The sequence below is a fragment of the Pelophylax lessonae genome (genome assembly GCF_965119305.1).
Source record: "Pelophylax lessonae genome assembly, chromosome: 5".
Taxonomy (NCBI): Eukaryota; Metazoa; Chordata; class Amphibia; order Anura; family Ranidae; genus Pelophylax; species Pelophylax lessonae.
The window spans coordinates 133,347,829-133,367,771 of NC_138772.1; the positions used below are offsets into that span (position 1 = coordinate 133,347,829).

The 19,943-nt window shown below is 43.6% G+C and overlaps 1 protein-coding gene across 2 annotated transcripts in view; it reads right to left on the bottom strand.

The window, feature by feature from the left end:
- OSBPL3 (oxysterol binding protein like 3) overlaps positions 1-19,943 on the bottom strand; it is a 260,883-nt gene that overhangs the window by 62,801 nt on the left and 178,139 nt on the right. For both annotated transcript variants that reach the window (XM_082257477.1, XM_082257478.1), the window contains exons 10-11: positions 17,407-17,560; positions 9,894-10,018 (exon numbers count right to left, since the gene is read on the bottom strand). In XM_082257477.1, the coding sequence (XP_082113603.1) occupies positions 9,894-10,018; positions 17,407-17,560 (279 nt within the window). The remainder of the gene's footprint in view (positions 1-9,893; positions 10,019-17,406; positions 17,561-19,943) is intronic.

Below are 19,943 nucleotides of genomic sequence, written 5' to 3' on the forward strand. Positions count from 1 at the left end.
ATAGCGTCTAGCAATCCGCTTAGGCACCTCAGGGGAACGCTTTGGGCGCTCCCATTGCTTTTTGAGCATGTTGTCAAAAAACACGGGAAAGGGAAAAACCTTTGCCGCTCTGGATGGCTTGTGAGTGCCAAACGTAACCTGCGCCTCAGTCCCAGTCGTATCTGTGTCCTCCATATTTAGGGTCTCACGCACAGATACAACCAGTGCGTCCACCAATGCCTTTCCTTTCGTGGTTGCGGAGGTAGAAATGTCATCCTCACTGTCAGAGGAGACAGGGCGCGAGGTAGTAGACCTGGCAGGGAGATCCGCGTCTGCGGTAGCTGAGTCAGACTCAGAATCTGAGACATCAGATGAGGCAGAGGGCATTTAAAGGCCACCTCCACCCGGGACACAAACAATTCCAGGACTGCAAAAGTGCATTTATTGACATCTGGGATCCGGAGGGCCCTGCAGCCTCCTTGAGGGGGTCAGGTGGGAACACATGTTCTGCAGGGTCCATGTTACACCAGGGGAACCCATCAGCAAAAAGATGAAAAAACTATTATTTTTATACGTCCCACCGCGCTAAAGCGCCCCCAAGAGGTCAGGCAAAGCGCACTTGAGACCCCCAGCAGAGAGAGAGCGAGAGACCCCCCAGACTCACCACCTACACCAAAGATGCACCAGGAGGCCCAGAACGTCTGCACAGCACATCAGCAGCGATCTCGATCCAGAAGGAAAGATCTGAAGATCAGCACCTGGGTATAGGGAGGGGTTCCACCCAGAAAAATGCCTCCGGGAACTCCCATTTAGTGATTCCTATCAGAAAACCACCTCAAAATGGCACCGGGTGTAACAAGATGGCCGCCGATTCATGCAGAGCACTAGGGCTACAAGAAAATGGCGGCCCCACGTGGCCTGCGGAGCTACTGAGGACCCTCGTGGAACCCCCAGCCTCCTGACGGGATCGATTAGAAGGTGGGCCCTAAAGTGACAGAAACCCCTTCCCGCATAATCGTTCATCCATCGCCGATGGCCCACCCGCGGCCTAAAGCTCGGTCCCAGCCCCCGGGAGTGGTCACAAACGTCCCAATAGCGCCTAGTAGTAAGGGGGGGCAGTTAGGTGGGGGGTGCATGACAGGACAGAGAGGAAACCAAGGTTGTAGAGGTCTGACTGTCCTAGGGAGGGGCCCGAACCCCACCCCAAAACCCGCCAGGGGAGAGGGGGGAACATTTACTCACCATACCAAGAAAAGGCGGGCGCCATCTCCTGACAGAACCCCCCTCCGCCGAAGTGGGAGGGCTCTCGGCCAAAAAGGAACGCTGCAACTCGGGCCTCGACCCGGTCGTATGCGACCCGGCTTAACAATTAACTCACAGGGCCAGTTCCCGTCCAGTGGGACTATGTCGCAGCCGAACCAGCGCGGAGCTAAGGTCTGCGCTCGCTCATTGGCCGGTTGGGGTGACCACTGGATCTATATATTCAGCCCGTCGCCCAGATCCAGCATAGTTGCTTGTAGATCTCACAGGAACAAAATCCAGAGAAAAAGCTAACTAGATAAAAAAAATTGCCAGGACCAGAGATCACAGCAAGGAACTAGGTCCTTACTCCTGACTAGGCAGATTAAAACTGACATCCCAGGGAGAGAGAGGGTATACCCCCTGGGACTGCCCAAAGGCTTAGCCAGAACTTTTTTCTGCCAAGTGCCCTAATTCTGTAGGGGGCAGTATAACCCTACTGATATGAAGATCAGAAGACTGCGCCTGTCAATGAATGATAGAGAAAAATAGTACACCCTCAAAGAGGACAAAGTCTTCTAAACAGCAGCCTGCAAAACTTTGCAGCCAAAAGGAAGCATCCGCAGATGCCAACACATCCACTTTATAGAACTTTGTGAAAGTGTTCACCGATGACCAGGTGGCCGCCTTGCAAACCTGTGTCACGGATACCTGATGACGGAAGGCTCAGGAGGCACTGAGCGCCCGAGTAGGGTACACCTTGACAGGGAAAGGACAAACCTGACCCTTGATGGAATAGGCCTGAATCACCGTCTGTCTGATCCATCTGGAAATGGTCGCAGAGGATGAGGACAACCCTTTCCGCGGCCCATCCGTAAGCACAAATAAAGAGTCTGATTTCCAAAAAGACTCCGTAGCTGCCAGGTACACCCTAATTGCACAGACCACGTCCAAGGCATGCAAAGCATTTTCCTTCGAATGTTTTGGCCTGGGACACAGGAAACACAATGTTTTTATTCAAATGAAAAAAAAAAAAAAGATTCTCAAAAGGAGGCTTTTGGAGGACTGAAAGCACCAAATTGAGGTCCCAAGGCAGCAACAGAGACTGCACTGGAGGGACCAACAGATCCACCTCGGGGATGCCCCACCGGAGACACAACTGATGAAACACCTCCGTATGAAGGGACTACTCCCCTTGGTCCAACGCCTGCCGACTGAGGTAATCCGCCTGCCAATTTTTCACCTCGGGAATGTGTACGGCAAGGTGGGGTGGAATGAACCATTCTGCCCACCTTATAATGCTGGCTACCTCCAGAGCCACCAGGACACTTCTTGTGCCCCCCTGGTGATTGACATAAGCCACAGCAGTGGCATTGTCTGATTTAATGTGCACTGGACATCCCTGAAGACGATCCATCTGATGTTCCAGGCACAGTCTGATTGCTCGGAGTACCAAGACATTGATCCGTAGTCTGGAATCTTCCGGTATCCAGACACCCTTAGCAGAAATTTTGCCGAGGACGCCACCTGCCACCCCCCCCCCCCACCCCACCCAGCAGACTGGCTGACCACAGTCCAACACAAGGTGAGGGAAGATTTGCCCAGCCGAAGCGCCGAAGAATGAAGTCACCATAACAGAGACTCTTTTGTTCCCTGGCTCAACTGGATCTGATTCTCCAGAGACTGTGGTTTCTTTCCCATTTGGCCAGAATCTTCCTTTGCAGGGACCTCATGGAACTGTGCAAATGGAACTGTGTCTAAGGTAGACACGTTCAGGCCCAGCAACCGCATGCAAGACAGGAGGGATTACCATCTGCTGGACAGCAGGAGACGAATTACAGCCAGTAGTTTCTGGAGTTTGTCCAGAGGAAGGAGCACTCTGGCTAAGGCCGAGTCCAGAGTCAGACCAGATAGTCCAGCTTTGTGAACCGAACCAGAGCAGACTTCTGAAATCTCAGAATCCAGCTGAACACCCTCAAGCTCGTATGGTGATCTCCAGGTTTTCCAACAGAGCAGTAGGAGACTCAGACCCCCAGAAAGAGGTAATCCAAGTAGCCCTGTACTGCGATCCACCATTGGCGTAACAATGCTAGCACCGGTGCCAACACTTTCGTGAAGACCCGAGGAGCAGAAGCGAGACCAAAGGGTAACGCCACAAACTGATAATGCTCCACTCCCACGGCAAAGCGGAGAAAGCACTGGAGACCGACACATATTGGAATGTGAAGGTAAGCGTCCTTGATATTGGCAGAGGCAAGAAAAATCCCCCTGATGCAGTGAAGCCACCATAGTGCGAACGGAGTCCATTCTGAACTTCTGCACCCGCACAAAGTAGTTCAGCACCTTGAGGTCCAGAATTGGACACACCTTGCCTTCCTTCTTGGGGACTGTAAACAGGTTTGAGTAAAAACCCCTTAAAACGTCCGGAAGTCTGAACCGGGACCATCACCCTTTAAAGTTGAAAAAGTTTAAAAGGTCTTGCACCGCCCCAAAAAGAGCCTTTAAGCGGACCGGGGACAGTCGCACATTGGAAGGAAGAACCTTACCTGGAGGATAAGAATAAAACTCAATCTTGTAGCTGGACCGAATGACCTCGTGGACCTACTTGACTTGTATCAGGGGAGTCCACGGGTCCCTGAACCAGCAAAGACATCTCCCCACCCCAGATACAGATGAGGGCGCACCTTCATGCTGAAGGGGCCTTGTCCCGGGTCTACGACAAGGGGCCTTGCCCTTAGTAGCCTGCGGAAGAAAGGTACCCCCTGTGAGACCTTTAATGATGTCATCCAGGGTAGCACCAAACAGGCGATCTCCTTGAATGACAAGATCAGCCAAGGCCTTTTTAGAAGTCTGGTCAACAGACCAGCATTTGAGCCAAAAGACACGCCGAACGTTCACCGCTGAAACAGAGTGTTGAGCCACTAGGGGAACCACATCCAAAAAGACATCACAAATAAATTGCAGCCCCTGGACCAACTGGTCCGCAAGCTCAGCAAAGGCAGGGGGAAGTTGCTCCCCCTCTAGATCCTGGCGTAAAATCCTGGCCCACTCGGTCAGAGTTTGCCACACCAGGGCAATAGTAAAAACCGGCCTAAATGCCGAACCAGCCACAGTGCACATATGGTGGGCCACGGCCTCTGCTTTTCTGTCAGCTGGGTCCTTAAAGGCCGGGGACTCCTCAACCGGAATCATGGTTGCTTTGTTTAACTTAGAAACTGGAGAGTCCACCACAAGTCGGACAGTACACTTTTTGAGCAGGGAGTTCTCATAAGGGTACCGCATAGCAAAACGCTTAGATATTTTTCTATATCTTTTCATGTGACAACAGTTGTTGCCTGCGGTTTAGACATTAATGGTTGTGTGTTGAGTTATTTTGAGGGGACAGCAAATTTACACTGTTATACAAGCTATACACTCACTACTTTACATTGTAGCAAAGTGTAATTTCTTCTGTGTTGTCACATGAAAAGATATAATAAAATATTTACAAAACTGTGAGGGATGTACTCCCTTTTGTAAGATACTGTATGTATATATATATATATATACACATATACACATATACATATATTTACACACACACAAGCACATAACAATTATCCAGATTTATGTTTACAACTAATAAAAATTTCCATGTAACTAATCTGGAGACAGGCTACGTAGGAAATGACAAGGCCTTCAATGTGATTTTTTAACAGGCAAACTACTGCCTGTAGTAAAACATTTAACTACATAACATAATCTGCACTTCAAATATATTCAGCTTTTATATGTACTCCTGCTTTTATATATATTTAACTTTGCACACAGATAAACGTTTAAAATATTATAGTAAATAGCACTGTTTAACAGCCTGGCACAGAAACCACATCCATGGTCCCAGTCTGGGCAGCTGGATGAAAGATTTCTACCACAAACAGGAACATGGTTATAGCCACAGTTTGGTAGCATATTGGCATCCTAGATCAGGCTTCATATTTTCTAACTATAACAGATTGTCCTAAATGGAAGCTGCAGCGAAACTGAATATCCCCTGTTCTTTAAAGGCTAATCTACCCCCAGCCATACAGTAGACCCTGGGTTTCCTATGAACAGACATCTGGAACTAAAGAACCACTGGTAAAATCTGATATTGCAGTATGACCTAAGAAATGAATCACTGGAACCTTACTGCTTTTGCAATTAGCCTTCAGTTCACCAGGCCCTTCAAAAAACACCAGGATGTTTCTGGGTTCACCTGCATGGTAGTAAACAGTGGTTTCCCAATCAACAAATCAGTTTGTTTTCTTGTATGTAGTTTAAGATTATTTCATACTTACCAACTTAACATCCATTTCTATTTTCTCATGTCAAAAACTATTATCTGTCAGCAAGTCCCCTAGGTGCCTGAGAGGCGCGTGGTCTTGTGGCACTGTTACAGAGAGTCACATAAACAATTTTATTCTGTCTTGTGAATACTGTATGAGTGAAGGTCTTTTTCAGATAATGGTAATTTTCTGCCCACGTCTCCCAGGTGGGAGCTGACTTCCCAGCAAAGACTGAATGGATGTGACAAGCTGTGATGCTTCTAGATCTGCACACATTACACAGCAAGCCCTTATCTGCTACTTCCACAGGAACAGACCCACAGGGGGCTTGAAGCAGAAGAGCCTTACAAGTACTTAATTTACAGTGAGAATTACTTCAAGTGGAAGGAAGACTTTTTAAAATTATCAACAGATAAGAGCTAATAATAATAACTAGAGTTGTTAAAAAAAAAATGACAGTCGTAAGCAGATAATGAAAGATGAAATTCTGCTACAAGTGCAGGCTTGTTGACAGTCACAGTCATCAATAGCAACTGCCATTTTCAAGGATGGGTTTAACTTTGATTGGTGACTAGAGAGACCTTTTATAACATGTGTTCTCGACTTGGACCACAGTTACATAACAAAGATAAGCCGACTTTACTTTTCTTAAAAGCTTACATAAAGTATAAATGTAATAAGACATTGAAACAAAGGACTGAATGTGCACTACTAGAGAGTCAAGGAAAAAATATAAAATGTCTATTATTCCATTTTTGTTGAACACAGCAAAGGTATAAATCCCGAAATACTGGAAATCCAAGAAAATATCAACTATGTCGGAATAGTTAAGAGAATTAGATAGAACCAGATTATTGGAAGAGTTGATACAGTTACAAAATCATTCCCATATAAGATTTTATGAAACCTGGAGAAGTTGGTTTGAGTTTAAACAGTTTTCCGTTTATAGAAGATATGTAGGTGATGAAAATGCATTGGAGGAGGGCAGAGAGGGAGTGGTGGAGGAAAACCCATAATATGGAAAAGAGATAGTGGATAGGAAAAGGAAAGAGGTTGGCTTAGTAATTCTTTATTTGTTTTATTTTTTTTGTTTTGTACTTGGGTGATTACAAAAGCTTGCCTATCCTTTCCTCTCAACACTGAGCTATACCCCCACCCCCCCATTGTCTTATGGTGTGGGGTAAATGGGGCGGGAGAACTAATTTTTTAAGGATACACAAGATATATATTCATAGTAATAGGGAATAGTGGTTAAAAATTTACTGAATATAGAATGCCCAATATAGGCCTAAAAGGTTGATTATAAGGGAGGGAAAAAGGGGAAGGGAAGATGTATATTATGGGAAGAAAGAAGGAAAGGGAAGGAAGATCAAGAAGGATGAGAGTAATTTCCTTTTCTTCTCCCTAAATATCACAAATGGATTGTTTTTCAGTTTGTTTTTTGTTCACATACCAATACAGGAAGGCGTGGATGGGAGATGATGAAGGGGGAGAAGAAAAGGGCAGGGGAGTGAGGATGAGAGGATAAGGTGGAGGAATCTGGTAGCCACTAGACCTATCTTGGTGAAGATCAGTTGGATTATTTACATTCAGATGTGGGGAGCACCCACATCTGCTGTTGTCTCTTTCCTCCTCTCTGGTGAATAATTATGGTAGCAATGATATTTGAACAGCGTCCTAGGATACACACCTTTTTTATATGTTTTTTATAGTTTTTCTGTTGTGTTGTGTATGAGTTTTAAATTATCTGTCTTTCATGAATGTTGTCTTGTTTTTCACTGTGCTGTACCCATTTGTTAACTATTTGAAATGAATAAAAATTATTTAAACAATAAAGTAAAAAATCTTCAGCCTTTAGAACCACTTTAAGAAATACACATAAACAAAGGTAGAGGTGCAGTGTCCTAAATTATTTTCATGATCTAATCAGGATTTTTCAGTAAAACAGTTGTGTAACAGAAAACTAAGGAAAAAGTTAAATAGATTTGAGAAGGTAACTTTCAAAAAAGGAGGCAATAACTGTCAAATCTGGCTTCTCTGGATACACAGTAGTAAAGATCTGGCACTTGACTGTTATATATTGAAATGTAAACGCTAACATCTAATTAGCCATTTTTTGTCATAAATAAGCCCAAATGTGTGAAAAAATGAAAGCTGAAACAAACGTGCTATTCAGTGTTCTGAACTATGGCATGCAGTCGCTCTGTGGCCAATAGAATTTAATGGATTAACGCTTTGTTAATTTTCAGTGAAGTGCGCACAAAAAAAAGTAAGCAACGCTATGATCGAGTATCAGCTAATCGGCACTGTTTGTCCCAGTGCACACCGGTGCCCATGCGTTCAGCTTGCTGGTCTGAACAAAGCTTCTAAACTACACTTAAGCCAAAGCGCCAGCATGACAGCCAAAGAAAAAACATTTTCAACAAAAGAATTCTTCAGTGACAGCCTTTATTTTTCTTAAGATAGCTTACCTTTTAAAACAATTGAAAATCTAACCAAAGTCAGAGAAAATTATTATGCCTGGCTATTTCCCACTAATTTGCAGCATTCACGATTCACATAGGTCAGTTGAGTTTGTGAGACTGTACTATGTAATCACACATACGGTATATAACAGCCACATTTTACAAATACATGAACACATTTTATAGTAATGTTGTAAAGGGTGCACAGCTATTTAGCAAGCTCAGCAAATAGAAAGTGTATGAAACAGCGCGTGAAATAAATAGCATGCTAGACACAACTGAACATATACACAGTGATGCACAATGCATAGTTGCTGCTCAGCTCAGTATATCTGACTTAGGAAAGTACACATAAAGCATAAAGTATTTACTGCTCTAACTTTTTTTGGTATCTATCTCAGTCAAGGATGCATCTGTTAGCATTCTGATTGAATTGGAGTTGATAGACAAGCTTGCGTTCAGCCCTGGTGTATTGCTGACCTTACCTACCACAAGCACAGGAAATATGTGAGTAGAAAGCTTTAAACCAAGTGTAGACGACTATACCAAATTTAAAGAGCAACTCCACGTTTGTTGAGAAAAAAAAAAACATTCCCCTCTGGGTGATCTATGTACATTACAAAGATTTTAACAAACTGTGTTGCAGATTCCAACCTTTTATTTTTCTAAAGAAATCCCTGTGTGTTTGCCTGTGTTCATGTTAAAAGTTAATCTAATGGGAGTGGTTTCATAATTATCAATCAGCTGCTGTACCTGCAGGGCTCTTATGAGGAAAAATGCAGGGTCTGCATCCCTTTAGACGTGATTTCCTATTGGGAGTATCTCACTGAAAGTGACATTTTTGTTGCAGATGTATCTTAATGCAGAGTCCTGGCAAAATCAGTGAGCCAATCACACAAGCATGAAATTATGTTTCAGGGGGGCGTTCTGTACGCAGAATGTGTACAGAACACCTCCAGGTAACCATTTTGCATTTTACAGAAAATGACAGCACTTCAGATTGAAAAGGAAAGGTGATTTTTAATAACACTCAATTACAATAAGACTTGTCGCAATTGTATATGATATTTTATTTTTTTTAAATAATTTTTTTCCCCATGAAAGTGGAGTTACCCTTTAAACTTGACATTTTTAAACATATAAAACACTCTTCACAAAATAATAAAGAAAAAAGGAAATTGCAGCATTAGCAAAACAAGGGCGTTTACTCATCTGACATATCTATGTACACTTTTGTGCCCATTTTATTTTGGCTGGTACTTCACTAAGCCAGGATATCTTCACCCACCTTTACTGGACTGAGGTTTGCACTAGCAGCTGTATCATGAAGCAAAGAATCAGCATGAATTCTGTGCAAGCGTTCTGTAAGATCAGCATTTTGTTTTACTGCCTGCAATTTATAAAAAAAATACAGATAGCAATAATAAAATAGGTAGATAGGAGATATTGATAGTAATTTTAGGATTTCATCTTTTTTTCATCATTTGACATTTTCAATCACCTTTTTCAATCAGGAACCAATTAAGGAAAAAATTGAGATGGTTTTATAATGAGAAATATTGATTGAGTGTACATAGTATATAATCCTTTGCAAGCCTTGTTAGCATGAGCAGGACACACACAGAAAAAGCAGGAGGACATACAGCCAGCAAGTGCCATAAGCATGAAGTAAAGTCAACACCACTGATCCTAATATATGGTGAACGCCAGGCACCTTAGTTCATAGCAGCTAGTCAGATCCTCCCTTTTATTCTGTAGCCTGTACTAAGGGAATGAACATGAGAATCTGATGGGCTTGTATAGGCAACACAGCAAGTTCCTTTTTAGGGGCTTTTATACACAATTGTAAGGTTTGTTAAAGTGTTTAATTTCAGATTCATAGCTGTATCACAAAGAATCTTACCACTGATAAGGCATTCTTCAGGCCCAGTATTTGAGCAGTCGGCGAAGAGTCTTGTTCTAATAGCTGCTTTAGCTTTTCTCGCTCAGCCAAGACTGTGCTATAAGCAGATTTTAATGTAAAATAAGCTAAAGAAATATAAAAAAAAGGAAATGTCAGCTAATTGAAAAGCAGATCATGTGCACTGCGAAATCTAACCAAGAAAAAAAAAAACGCTATAGTCATATAAAAATTTTTAGGTACAGTATTTAATTTTAAAATGAATGCATAATCAGCAGAAAACAGATGCGCCAGTCGCCCTTACGAACCAGTTGTATTTTAAATAACCTCATAACATAAACCCATTATGATTTTACAAAGTATATAATCCTTCCCGTGAAAACATTTACTACTGTTTTTACAGTGTATGTATTACCAAAAGTTGTATTTTAGTTTTTAAAAGAGTAGGGAAAGGGTAAAACCTCTATCGGGTTACTTTTTGCTGTCTATGTCAGTGATGGCGAACCTTGGCACCCCAGATGTTTTGGAACTACGTTTCCCATGATGTTTATGCACTCTGCAGTGAAGTTGATCATGGGAAATGTAGTTCCAAAACATCTGGGGTGCCAAGGTTTGCCATCACTGGTCTATGTCTTGTTGAGGAGATTTTCCTTTATGTCCGCTCTTGGAGATACAACAAGACGTGAGCTATAGGGTGCATTCACATCTTCAAATGCACCCTGCCTATGATTAGAAACGAGAACGTCAGCGCAGGTTCCCAAAAATAGCTGCGAGTAGGCAGCCCCATTGAAACCAATCAGAGGCTGCTGGCTCTCACTTGCATGTAATCTCTCAAGCAGCGATCACATGTGAGTGATTGGCCCTGGACAGAGACTGCTCGCTGGGGTTCTAGCATCTAATTGCAGGCAGGGTGCATTCGCAGGTGTGAATACATCCATAATCTCTCCAAAGTGAGAGGGAAATCCCATTTTAAGCTTGGACAATTTGCCTTCAACTCTTGTTTTAATGATAATCCAAAAATTATTTTCCCTTTTTATTCTGTCACGCCACGAACAGTTACTAGGAAAAATATCTCAATTTCCCCAATGAGAACTTGGCAGAATGTCTTACCCTCCTCACTCTATCTACAACTAAAATAAAAGTGTTTTGCCCTTCATAAACCTTTTTTATTTCCCCACGCTGTTGCCCATATACAGTGATCTGCATCTGAGCTCTTGGATGTGTTCACTTCCCAGCTGACCATAGCATTTCTGAACCAAGAAAAAAAAGAGCTTCCACTATTTAGCTGTAAACTGTAACGTCAGCGTGTATAAGGCAATGGAGAGGTTGGCATATAACCTTTTGGATGGTGTCATTTACTGGCCTATACATTGATCTACTACTGCACGGAATTCTCTTGTTTAGGTATATTTAGTGACTTTTTACATTTGGGTGGAGTTCGTCTTTATAGCATATAAGCACATTTGGCTATGTCAGTGCTCAATATTCCTGAACAATGCCCTTCAATTGACCCATGTCTAAATATTACTGAAGCAGAGAAAAAAGCAACTCATTTTAAATGATCAACCAAGAATATGACACAATAAAACGATACATTTATGATTAGCTCACCGTACAGGGGAGCAGATTTGGATGACAGAACATGAATCACTGAAAGGATCTACGTGTTCTCAATCTCTGGTACATACAGACTGATAATAGGTGAGTATAGCAAAGTCAGCTGAGAAAGAAAATTATTAATCCTAACTAAATTTCAAGGAGAGTGAGTTTTTGAAGACCTTACAAAGGAAAACGGATTCAAAAGAAGTAATTTATTTTGGGAGAGTAGCTCATTGTTGCAGTGGGAAGTGATTTCATGATGGCATCTTAGCACAAACAAAATAGGGTTTTTGACTTACTAGTAAAATCCCTTTCTTGAAGTACATTACAGGACACATAATTCTTATACTATTGGTTATGCTCCACCTCCAGGTGATTGGACACTGGCAAAAAGCAAAGCTTGACTCCTCCCAGCAGCATTACTTCTCCCACTCCCAGCATTGTCTTAGTTTTGTCAGTAAGCAATGTCAGCATGAAACCATAGCGAAGGGACCTGTGTGTCCTGTGATGTACTCCAAGAAAGGGATTTTACAGGTAAATAAAAAACCCTGTTTTCCTTATTGTACATCACAGGAGAATTAATTCTTAGGCTACTGGGACATCCAAAAGACATCTTATTAGGGGCAGGCAATTGCAAACCATGGCTAGCAGATACAACAGGATCAATCCTCTTAATAGAAGAAGAAGAGGAGGAATAACAGAGAAAGCCCCCACACGACTGCCTGTAGGACTCTTCAACCAAGACAACTGTCCACCAAGGCTTTACCATCCCCTATCGTAGTGAATGTATTAGTAATAAACCAGGTGGCTGCCTTATAGACCTGGGAAACTGAAGCCTAATGTTATAAAGCCCTTTAAGAAAAAACACTACCGGTGGAGTGGGACTTCAAAGGAAAGGAAAAAACTCTACATCTCAGGTTGTGCGCCTAAGGATTTGTCAAACCCACCTTGCAATTGTGGAGAGAGAGGCAGCCTGTCTCTTTTGGGAGCTTTTTCGACCACCTAAGGCGAGGAAGTTCCTTACAGGATAAAACTGCAAAACCTCAGATAACCTTCAAATCAAAGTGATATCCATGAGAAAGGCAAGCTTGAATGACAGGAGAGGAAGAGAAATCCAGAACAGGTTTAAATAGTGGCCTGTGAAGAACCAACATCACAAGATTGAGGCTCCTCAGTGAGCGTACTGGTTGTACAATGTGCACCACACCTTGCACAAAGGCATTGTTTAAGGAGTTGGAAAGTTAGCATTCTTTAAATGAGCACCACTAAGGCAGAAATAGGACCCTTTATGGTCCCCAGGGCTAAGGACTTCCTTTGTCCTAGCTAAAGGAGGGATAAAACCCATGCCACATTTGTGATGGTAATGTCTGGTGGTAAACCCTACAAGAAGACGGCTTCCTGGCCTTCAGCAAAGGGGAAATCACGGAGGTCTTCCAGAGCTGGCTAGGCAGGAGCTTGAAATAGGGGAGGGGGGAAAAGCATAAATCAGGTTGAACTGATCCCACTGAGCGACTAGGGCATCTACCTCAAAGACCTGAGTGTCCCTGGCCCTGGACACAAGCCTGTCTGGTTGGTGGTTGAATTTGGACAGAAATAAATCTGTCTGGGGTCTGCCACCAAAGACAATGTTGAGTCTTAATAGGTCTGCTTGCCATTTTTTCATGTCCAGAATGTGTACTGCGAACAGAACCAAAAAATTCAGTTCCACCCAAGTCAGAATGATCTTCTGTTGGTGTTGTCAGATTGGACATTTACTGACAGTTTCCAGACCAGGGGGTTCAATACTGAAGGGAAAGCCCAATCGTCCTGAGCTCCAGTGATTGATCAGTATCTGGGCTTCTAACAACCATGTCCCTAAACTGAGAGTCCAGGACTCCTCCCCAGGCAGACAAGGCTGGCATCCATGGTCAGTACTTTCCACACCATGAGAAGAAAGATTTCTTAGACTCTAGTGCCAGGCTGGACACCCACCATTCTAAGGCTAACCTGGTCTTGAGAGACATGGTCTCATGCTGTCAAGATAATGGGTTGCAACAGTCTTGAATAAAACTGAGCATACAGGACTGCCTACAGGAATCTACCATCAACCCCAGCAGTCTCATACAAAAGCCAATGGAAGGGCATTATATTCCTGTACCTTGGACCAAAGGGTGTAAAGCTTTCTGGGGAATGAAAACTCCTACCAGGGCTGGGTTCAAGATGAGGTCCAGAAAATCTCTGCAGTGCTTTGGTTCCAGGGTCAACTTCTTGAGATTGAAGACCCAGACACATTTCTGCAAAGCTTGTATAGTCTCTTGCACATTGGGCCTGAGGCCTCCTCTTGAGGACTCCCACAGGAGCAGATCATCAAGTTATCTCAAAGAAGGCAAAACCGGGGTCAGCACCTTCATGAATATCTGTGGTGCTGTGAAAAGGCCAAAAGGCAGAGCCATGAAATTATAATGTACCCCCCACCCCACCCAATATAAATGTATCCAGAGCTTTGCCAAAAATGCATTTACCCTTGAAAGGCATACATTCCAACAGCTCTGCTGACCAGCATTGTAGCCACAGCACTCACCTTGTGTGCACAAACAAAAGCTCCAGATGAGAGAGTTATCAGGGAGTATTTCCCAACTAAACTACACAGAAGTACAACACTACAGGGAGGAGCTCCAAGTGCTTCCTGGCTAATTAACTGGACCGAAGGGCTCTAGGTTCTTTTGTCATGCTCTTTGCCCAAGCCAGCAAAACCTGACAAACCTCCATAGATGCAAAGCTGTTTTGTATAGCTACGCTGACCATAGAAAACAATGCCTTAAAAAGGGACTCAATTTTTTATGTCTGCAGGGTCCTTAAACATTGACATATCTTTCACCGGTACTGTATTTAATTTTAGGTTAGACCCCAAAAGTCAACAGCAGGGGACCCCCACTTTTTTGTGGAAACTGTCAGTCAATTTGTATTGTTATATGAACTGCTTAGAGGTGCAAATACCTCGTCAAGATGGGCGCAGTCCTTGTACAGATTTTCTTCAGTATGAGGATACAACAGAAAATATTTTGTTTCCAAGACCCCACCCCTGACACCTTAGTGACCAGTTCAAGTTCTTATGGACCACATCTGTGAGTAAACTTACTAAGGACCTTTGCGATTTTCAAGATGTCTAGGCAAGATTTGTCTGCCTTGGAGGAGTCCGGTTCCTCGGATCCCCCTTCTCCTGTTCCAATACAGTAGAAAAGGCAGCTTAGAATTTCTCCTTAAGACACAAAGGTCCCTGAGAAGGGGGCCCCTGAAAGGATTAGTGAAACAGCAGACGTTGCCTTAGAGCCAGAGCCAGTTTGCTGCCCCATAAATGAGTTTATAGAAGGAAGAAGACTGCCTCATTGGACACAAAGGTCCCTAAAGAAGGAGTCCACGAAGAAGTTAGTGAAAAAATGGATGTCCCAAAGCAGTGTTAAACATGGGGGATGGGAACAGCGAAAAATAAATTTCCAAGGCTAACTATAGCGAACCAAGTAAACAGGAGCTCAACCAAAACAACTGGAGCTCGCCTGAAAAAAACAATACACCCTCAAAGAGGACCAGGTCCTCTAAACAGCTGTCTGCAAAACCTTGGGGCCAAAGGAAGCATCGGCAGATGCCAACACATCCACTTTATAGGACTTTTGCAAACCTGTGTCACTGACGCCTGCTGACGGAAGGCACAGGAGGCACTGAGCGCCCGAGTAGAGTGCGCCTTGACAGGGAAAGGAGGAACTTGACCCCTGATGGAATAGGCCTGGATCACCGTCTGTCTGATCCATCTAGAAATGATCGCAGAGGAAGCGGACAACCCTTTCCGAGGCCCATCCATGAGCACAAATAGCAAGCCTGACTTCCTAAAAGACTCTGTAGCTGCCAGGTACACCCTAATTGCCTGGACCACATCCAAGGCACGCAAGGCAATTTCTTTCGGATGTGTTGGCCTGGGACACAAGGAAGGCAACACAATGTCTTCATTCAATTTAAAATAAGAGACAACCTTTGGAAGGAATGACGGACAGGGACAAAGAACCACCTTATCTCTGTGAACCACCAAGTAAGGTGAACGACGGGATAAGGACAAACATCTATTCATCAGCACCTGGCGTTCAACAGCCAAGCCATCAAACCAGCGACTGTAAAGTAGGATGGAAGATTGGAACGTTGGCGACCAGCCGCACCAGATCGGCGTACCAAGCCTGACGAGGCCAGTCTGGAGCCACTAAGATGACCAGAATCCCTTCTGCCTTGATCCTGAGTAGAAGTCTTAGCAGAAGCTTGAGAGGAGGGAAGGCATAAATCAAGACAATACTGATCCCACAGGGCAACCAGCGTGTCTGTGGCATGCGCCAGAGGATCCCATGACCGAGCCACAAACTTCTGCACCTTTCTGTTGAGTCAAGACGCCAACAGATCCACTTCAGGGATACCCCACTGGAAACACAACTGATGAAACACCTCCGGATAAAGGGGCCACTCCCCTTGGTCCAATGCCTGGCGACAGAGGTAATCTGTCTGCCAGTTTTCACCCCGGGAATATATACGATGGAGAGGGCTGGAACAAACCGTTCTGTCCACCTTGGAATGCTGGCTACCGCCAGAGCCCCCAGGACACTTCTTGTGCCCCCCTGGTGATTGACATAAGCCATGGCCTTGGCATTGTCGAATTGAATGCGCACTGGACATCCCTTAAGACGATCCGCCCAATGGACCAGGTACAGTCTGATTGCTCCGAGTTCCAAGACATTGATCAGTAGTCTGGACTCTTCCAGTGTCAAGAGCCCCTGAGCAGAATTTTTTCCGAGGATGCCTCCCCAGCCAGAGTACGAAGCCACCATATCAGGGACTCCTTCGATACCCAGCTCAGTTGGATCTGATTGTCCAGATACTGTGGATTATTGTACTATTTGGCCAGAATCTTCCTTTTGCAGGGACCTTATATGGAACTGTGCAAACGGAACCGCCTCAAAAGGTAGACACCATCAGGCCCAGCACCCGCATGCAAGTCCGGAGGGATGACCATCTGCTGGACTGCAGGAGACAAATTGCAACCTGCAATTTCTGGAGTTGGTCCAGAGGAAGGAGCACTCTAGCTAAGGCCGAGTCCAGAGTCAGAGCTAGATAGTCCAGCTTTGTGGACGGAACCAGAGCAGACTTCTAAAAATTCAGAATCCAGCCGAACTCCCTCAGAGTTCTTATGCCGATTTCCAGGTTTTCAACCAGAGCAGTAGGAGACTTGGCTTGTAGAAGGAGGTCATCCAAGTAGCCCAGTACTGCTATTCCCCATTGGCATAACAATGCTGGCACTGGGGCCAACACTTTTCGTGAAGACCCAAGGAGCAGAAGCAAGACCAAAGGGTACACACAGGCCGAATGTTGGACAGTTTCTATAGAGCCAGCCGATGCCGCCTGATATTCAGCCTGTGTGTACAGCCCTTTACAGGGAGGTCACCATGCTGGACAAAATGTACTCACATCACAGTAGCACTCCCATATTTGTGATGCAACACAGAGGAAACAGCAAGGCATAGATTGGACGTTGTATGATTCGAAACAAGAAGTTGCCTGTCCTTTCAGTGAATACAGACAAGCTAGGTAAATGAATACATGAACATAGGGGAATTGTTCAGTAATGACATTTCAAACTGCAGCCAAAACATGTGAGACCATCATTACAAGGCAAACAAACACATGGAATAGAACTATACTAATACCTAGTTAAAACAAAACATTTGGCAGTGTACAATGCCTTTAAGGCACATCTGGTGCACATCATGAACTGGGCCCTGGGCTTCTCAACACTTTTTGGCAGAGAAAATCTCTACTTTTTAAGAAACAACCTTTCATTCATCTCAGAAGTTGCCCAAGTCTTATATCAATAGGTGCCCTTATCAAAGATTTGTTTGTTTCTCACCTTTGTGTGCAATATGACACAAGTCATCCTGCATCTTGGAGAAATTGGAATTGTCAGAACCATTTGAGTATTGCTTTTCCTCTGTATAATCTATTGTAGATAAATTAGGGTTGGAAGCATGTAATCTTACATTTCCAGAAATAGTTGGCGGTACCTAGAAAACAAAGGCTAGTTAGTAGGCACTAATAGATACCCAGTTTTTTTTTACTTTCTATGTATAAAGTTATTGTTTCATCCTTTGGTAAGATGTTTCACAGAGAACAAGTGGTGAGACATCTGTTTATCCTTGAAACCCCTGCAGCATTGCTAATTTACAGCATTGCTGTAGTTCTATAGCTAAGGCTTTGTTCACACCATGTGCAGAGATGTCAGTTTTCTGCATGCATTCTGCTAGGGCACAAAAAAAAATTGTTCTCTGTGTGCCCTGTTCACCCCACAACACTGGTATCATGTGAAGGATTATTCTGTTTAGGAAACTGCAACATGTATGCAGTTTTCTGCATGGAAAAACAAATGACAAAAACTCACAGAATTGTGCATGAAAATTGATGTAAACTGATGTAAACTCATGTCTCTGAACGTAAAAATCTGTGCGGTTTTCCCATCAATTTTCATGCACATATGGTGTAAACGAGCCCCAAAATTCAATGTGGTGAACAGTGTGTTGTGTAATTTTTTTAATCACACCCCATATTAGTGTTGTAAAGCCAGAAGGTTTTTTATCTTAATGCATTATATGCATCAAGATAAAAAGCCTTCTGTGTGCAGCAGCCACTCTTAGCCCCCCTAATGCTTACCTGAGGTCCCTCTCTGTCCACGAGTCTCAGTCGTCCGAGATTCTCCCTCCTGATTGCCTGAGATACAGCAGCAGCGCCATTGCCTGCAACTGCTGTCGATCAGAGTCAGCTAGCCAATCAGGAGAGGGGTGGGGCTCCGTGGCTGAATGAACACAGAGAGCTGTGACTCGGCTCAGGTGCCCCTATAGCAAGCTGCTTGCTGTGGGGGAACTGAACAGGAGGGAGGAGCCAGGATCACAGAAGAGGGACCCCAGAATAGGAGGATCCAGGCTGCTCTGTGCAAATCCACTGCAACAGAGCAGGTAAGTATAAAATGTTTTTATTTTTTTTATAGGAACAAAAAACAAGACTTTAAAATCGCTTGAAGTAGAACATTGTTTTAAAGTGGATACATCTTCTATATACTGCACATGACAAAGATTAACTTTATATGAAGTTATTATGGTTCCCATCAGTTTTGCAGTGTTATAGCAGGCATAAGAAATGCAGTTTACTTCTTTCTGATCCCCCATGTATTTATACTCTTTCAGGAATGGCCATGTACAGCCCAATCCTGACCCAGCTAGGACTGAGCCATCTAAGGTTCCTAATAATTCAAATAACTTGTTTTTTGTACTCATGTGTTAAAGTAGAAATATAGGCAAAACTTTTTTTTTGCATAAGGCTGGCTTATACACTACGTGACTTTCTTCCCTTCAACTACTGGTTGAAGGAAAGTAAATTATTTTTATTCCCCCGTCAACACAGTCAGCCTTGATGGGAGAATCTCTCTTTCTGCACTATTGTATTCTGACAATGGGAGGTTTCCCTTCCATCAGAATACCATGATCACTGCTGCTGGCTATAGCCAACGGCAGTGATTATACGGGGGAAAATAACTGACAGGCTTGTTGATTGAAGTCCATCGATAGATCAACTTTAGTGCAACCAGCCTGCCCATGGATGGATCGAAATTTGTCTGGTTCCTGGTGAATTTCGATCTATATATGGCTGACTTAACTCAGGGCAGTGATGCAGAACCTTTTCAGCTTTACTGTGAAATCAACGCCCTACGAACAGTGTGTGGTTTGAAGACAGTGGTAGCTTTAACATAATGAAACAGGCATTCCTAAAGTGAATTTGACCAAGCCTAAATCATTTTTAACAGTAACCACATGGACAAAGTGCACTGTCCTGGTCTTCAAACCCTGTGTCCCTATGCAGTCCATTGAATCACAGGGACAGGCTGTACATGGGACCTTGACATCTGACCAATTGGGATTAAACATTGCCCCCGATGATGCTCAATTTCACTTCTGGCCATACACATACTAATAAAAGCACTGCAATGGGCAAAAAGGCTCTGACATTTTGTAGCAGAACATCGGTTTAGGTGCATGATGAGGTGAATGTGATTATAAATGGTCTTGCATACAACCTGAGCATAGGATCCAAGAGGACTTCACAGGAATCAATTAGGAGAGACCAGCACAAGTACTTTCAGGTACAACAAGGTGCTGAACTTTAATACGGTTACCTTAGCAATGTTTTAGGCCAGATCAAGTTTACTTTAATGAAAGATTTCTAATTAGGCGTAGTGTTGGGGCCAGGTAACTAGAGGCCTCTCTCTCTTACTCCTTAGACTAAAAACAACAATAATTTATTTAAAGATTACTGGCACACTGGGGGAGCATGAATCTTTTATACACTCAATTTACATGTATAGATATAATCTCTGCTCAGTATCAGTCAATGAGGAAT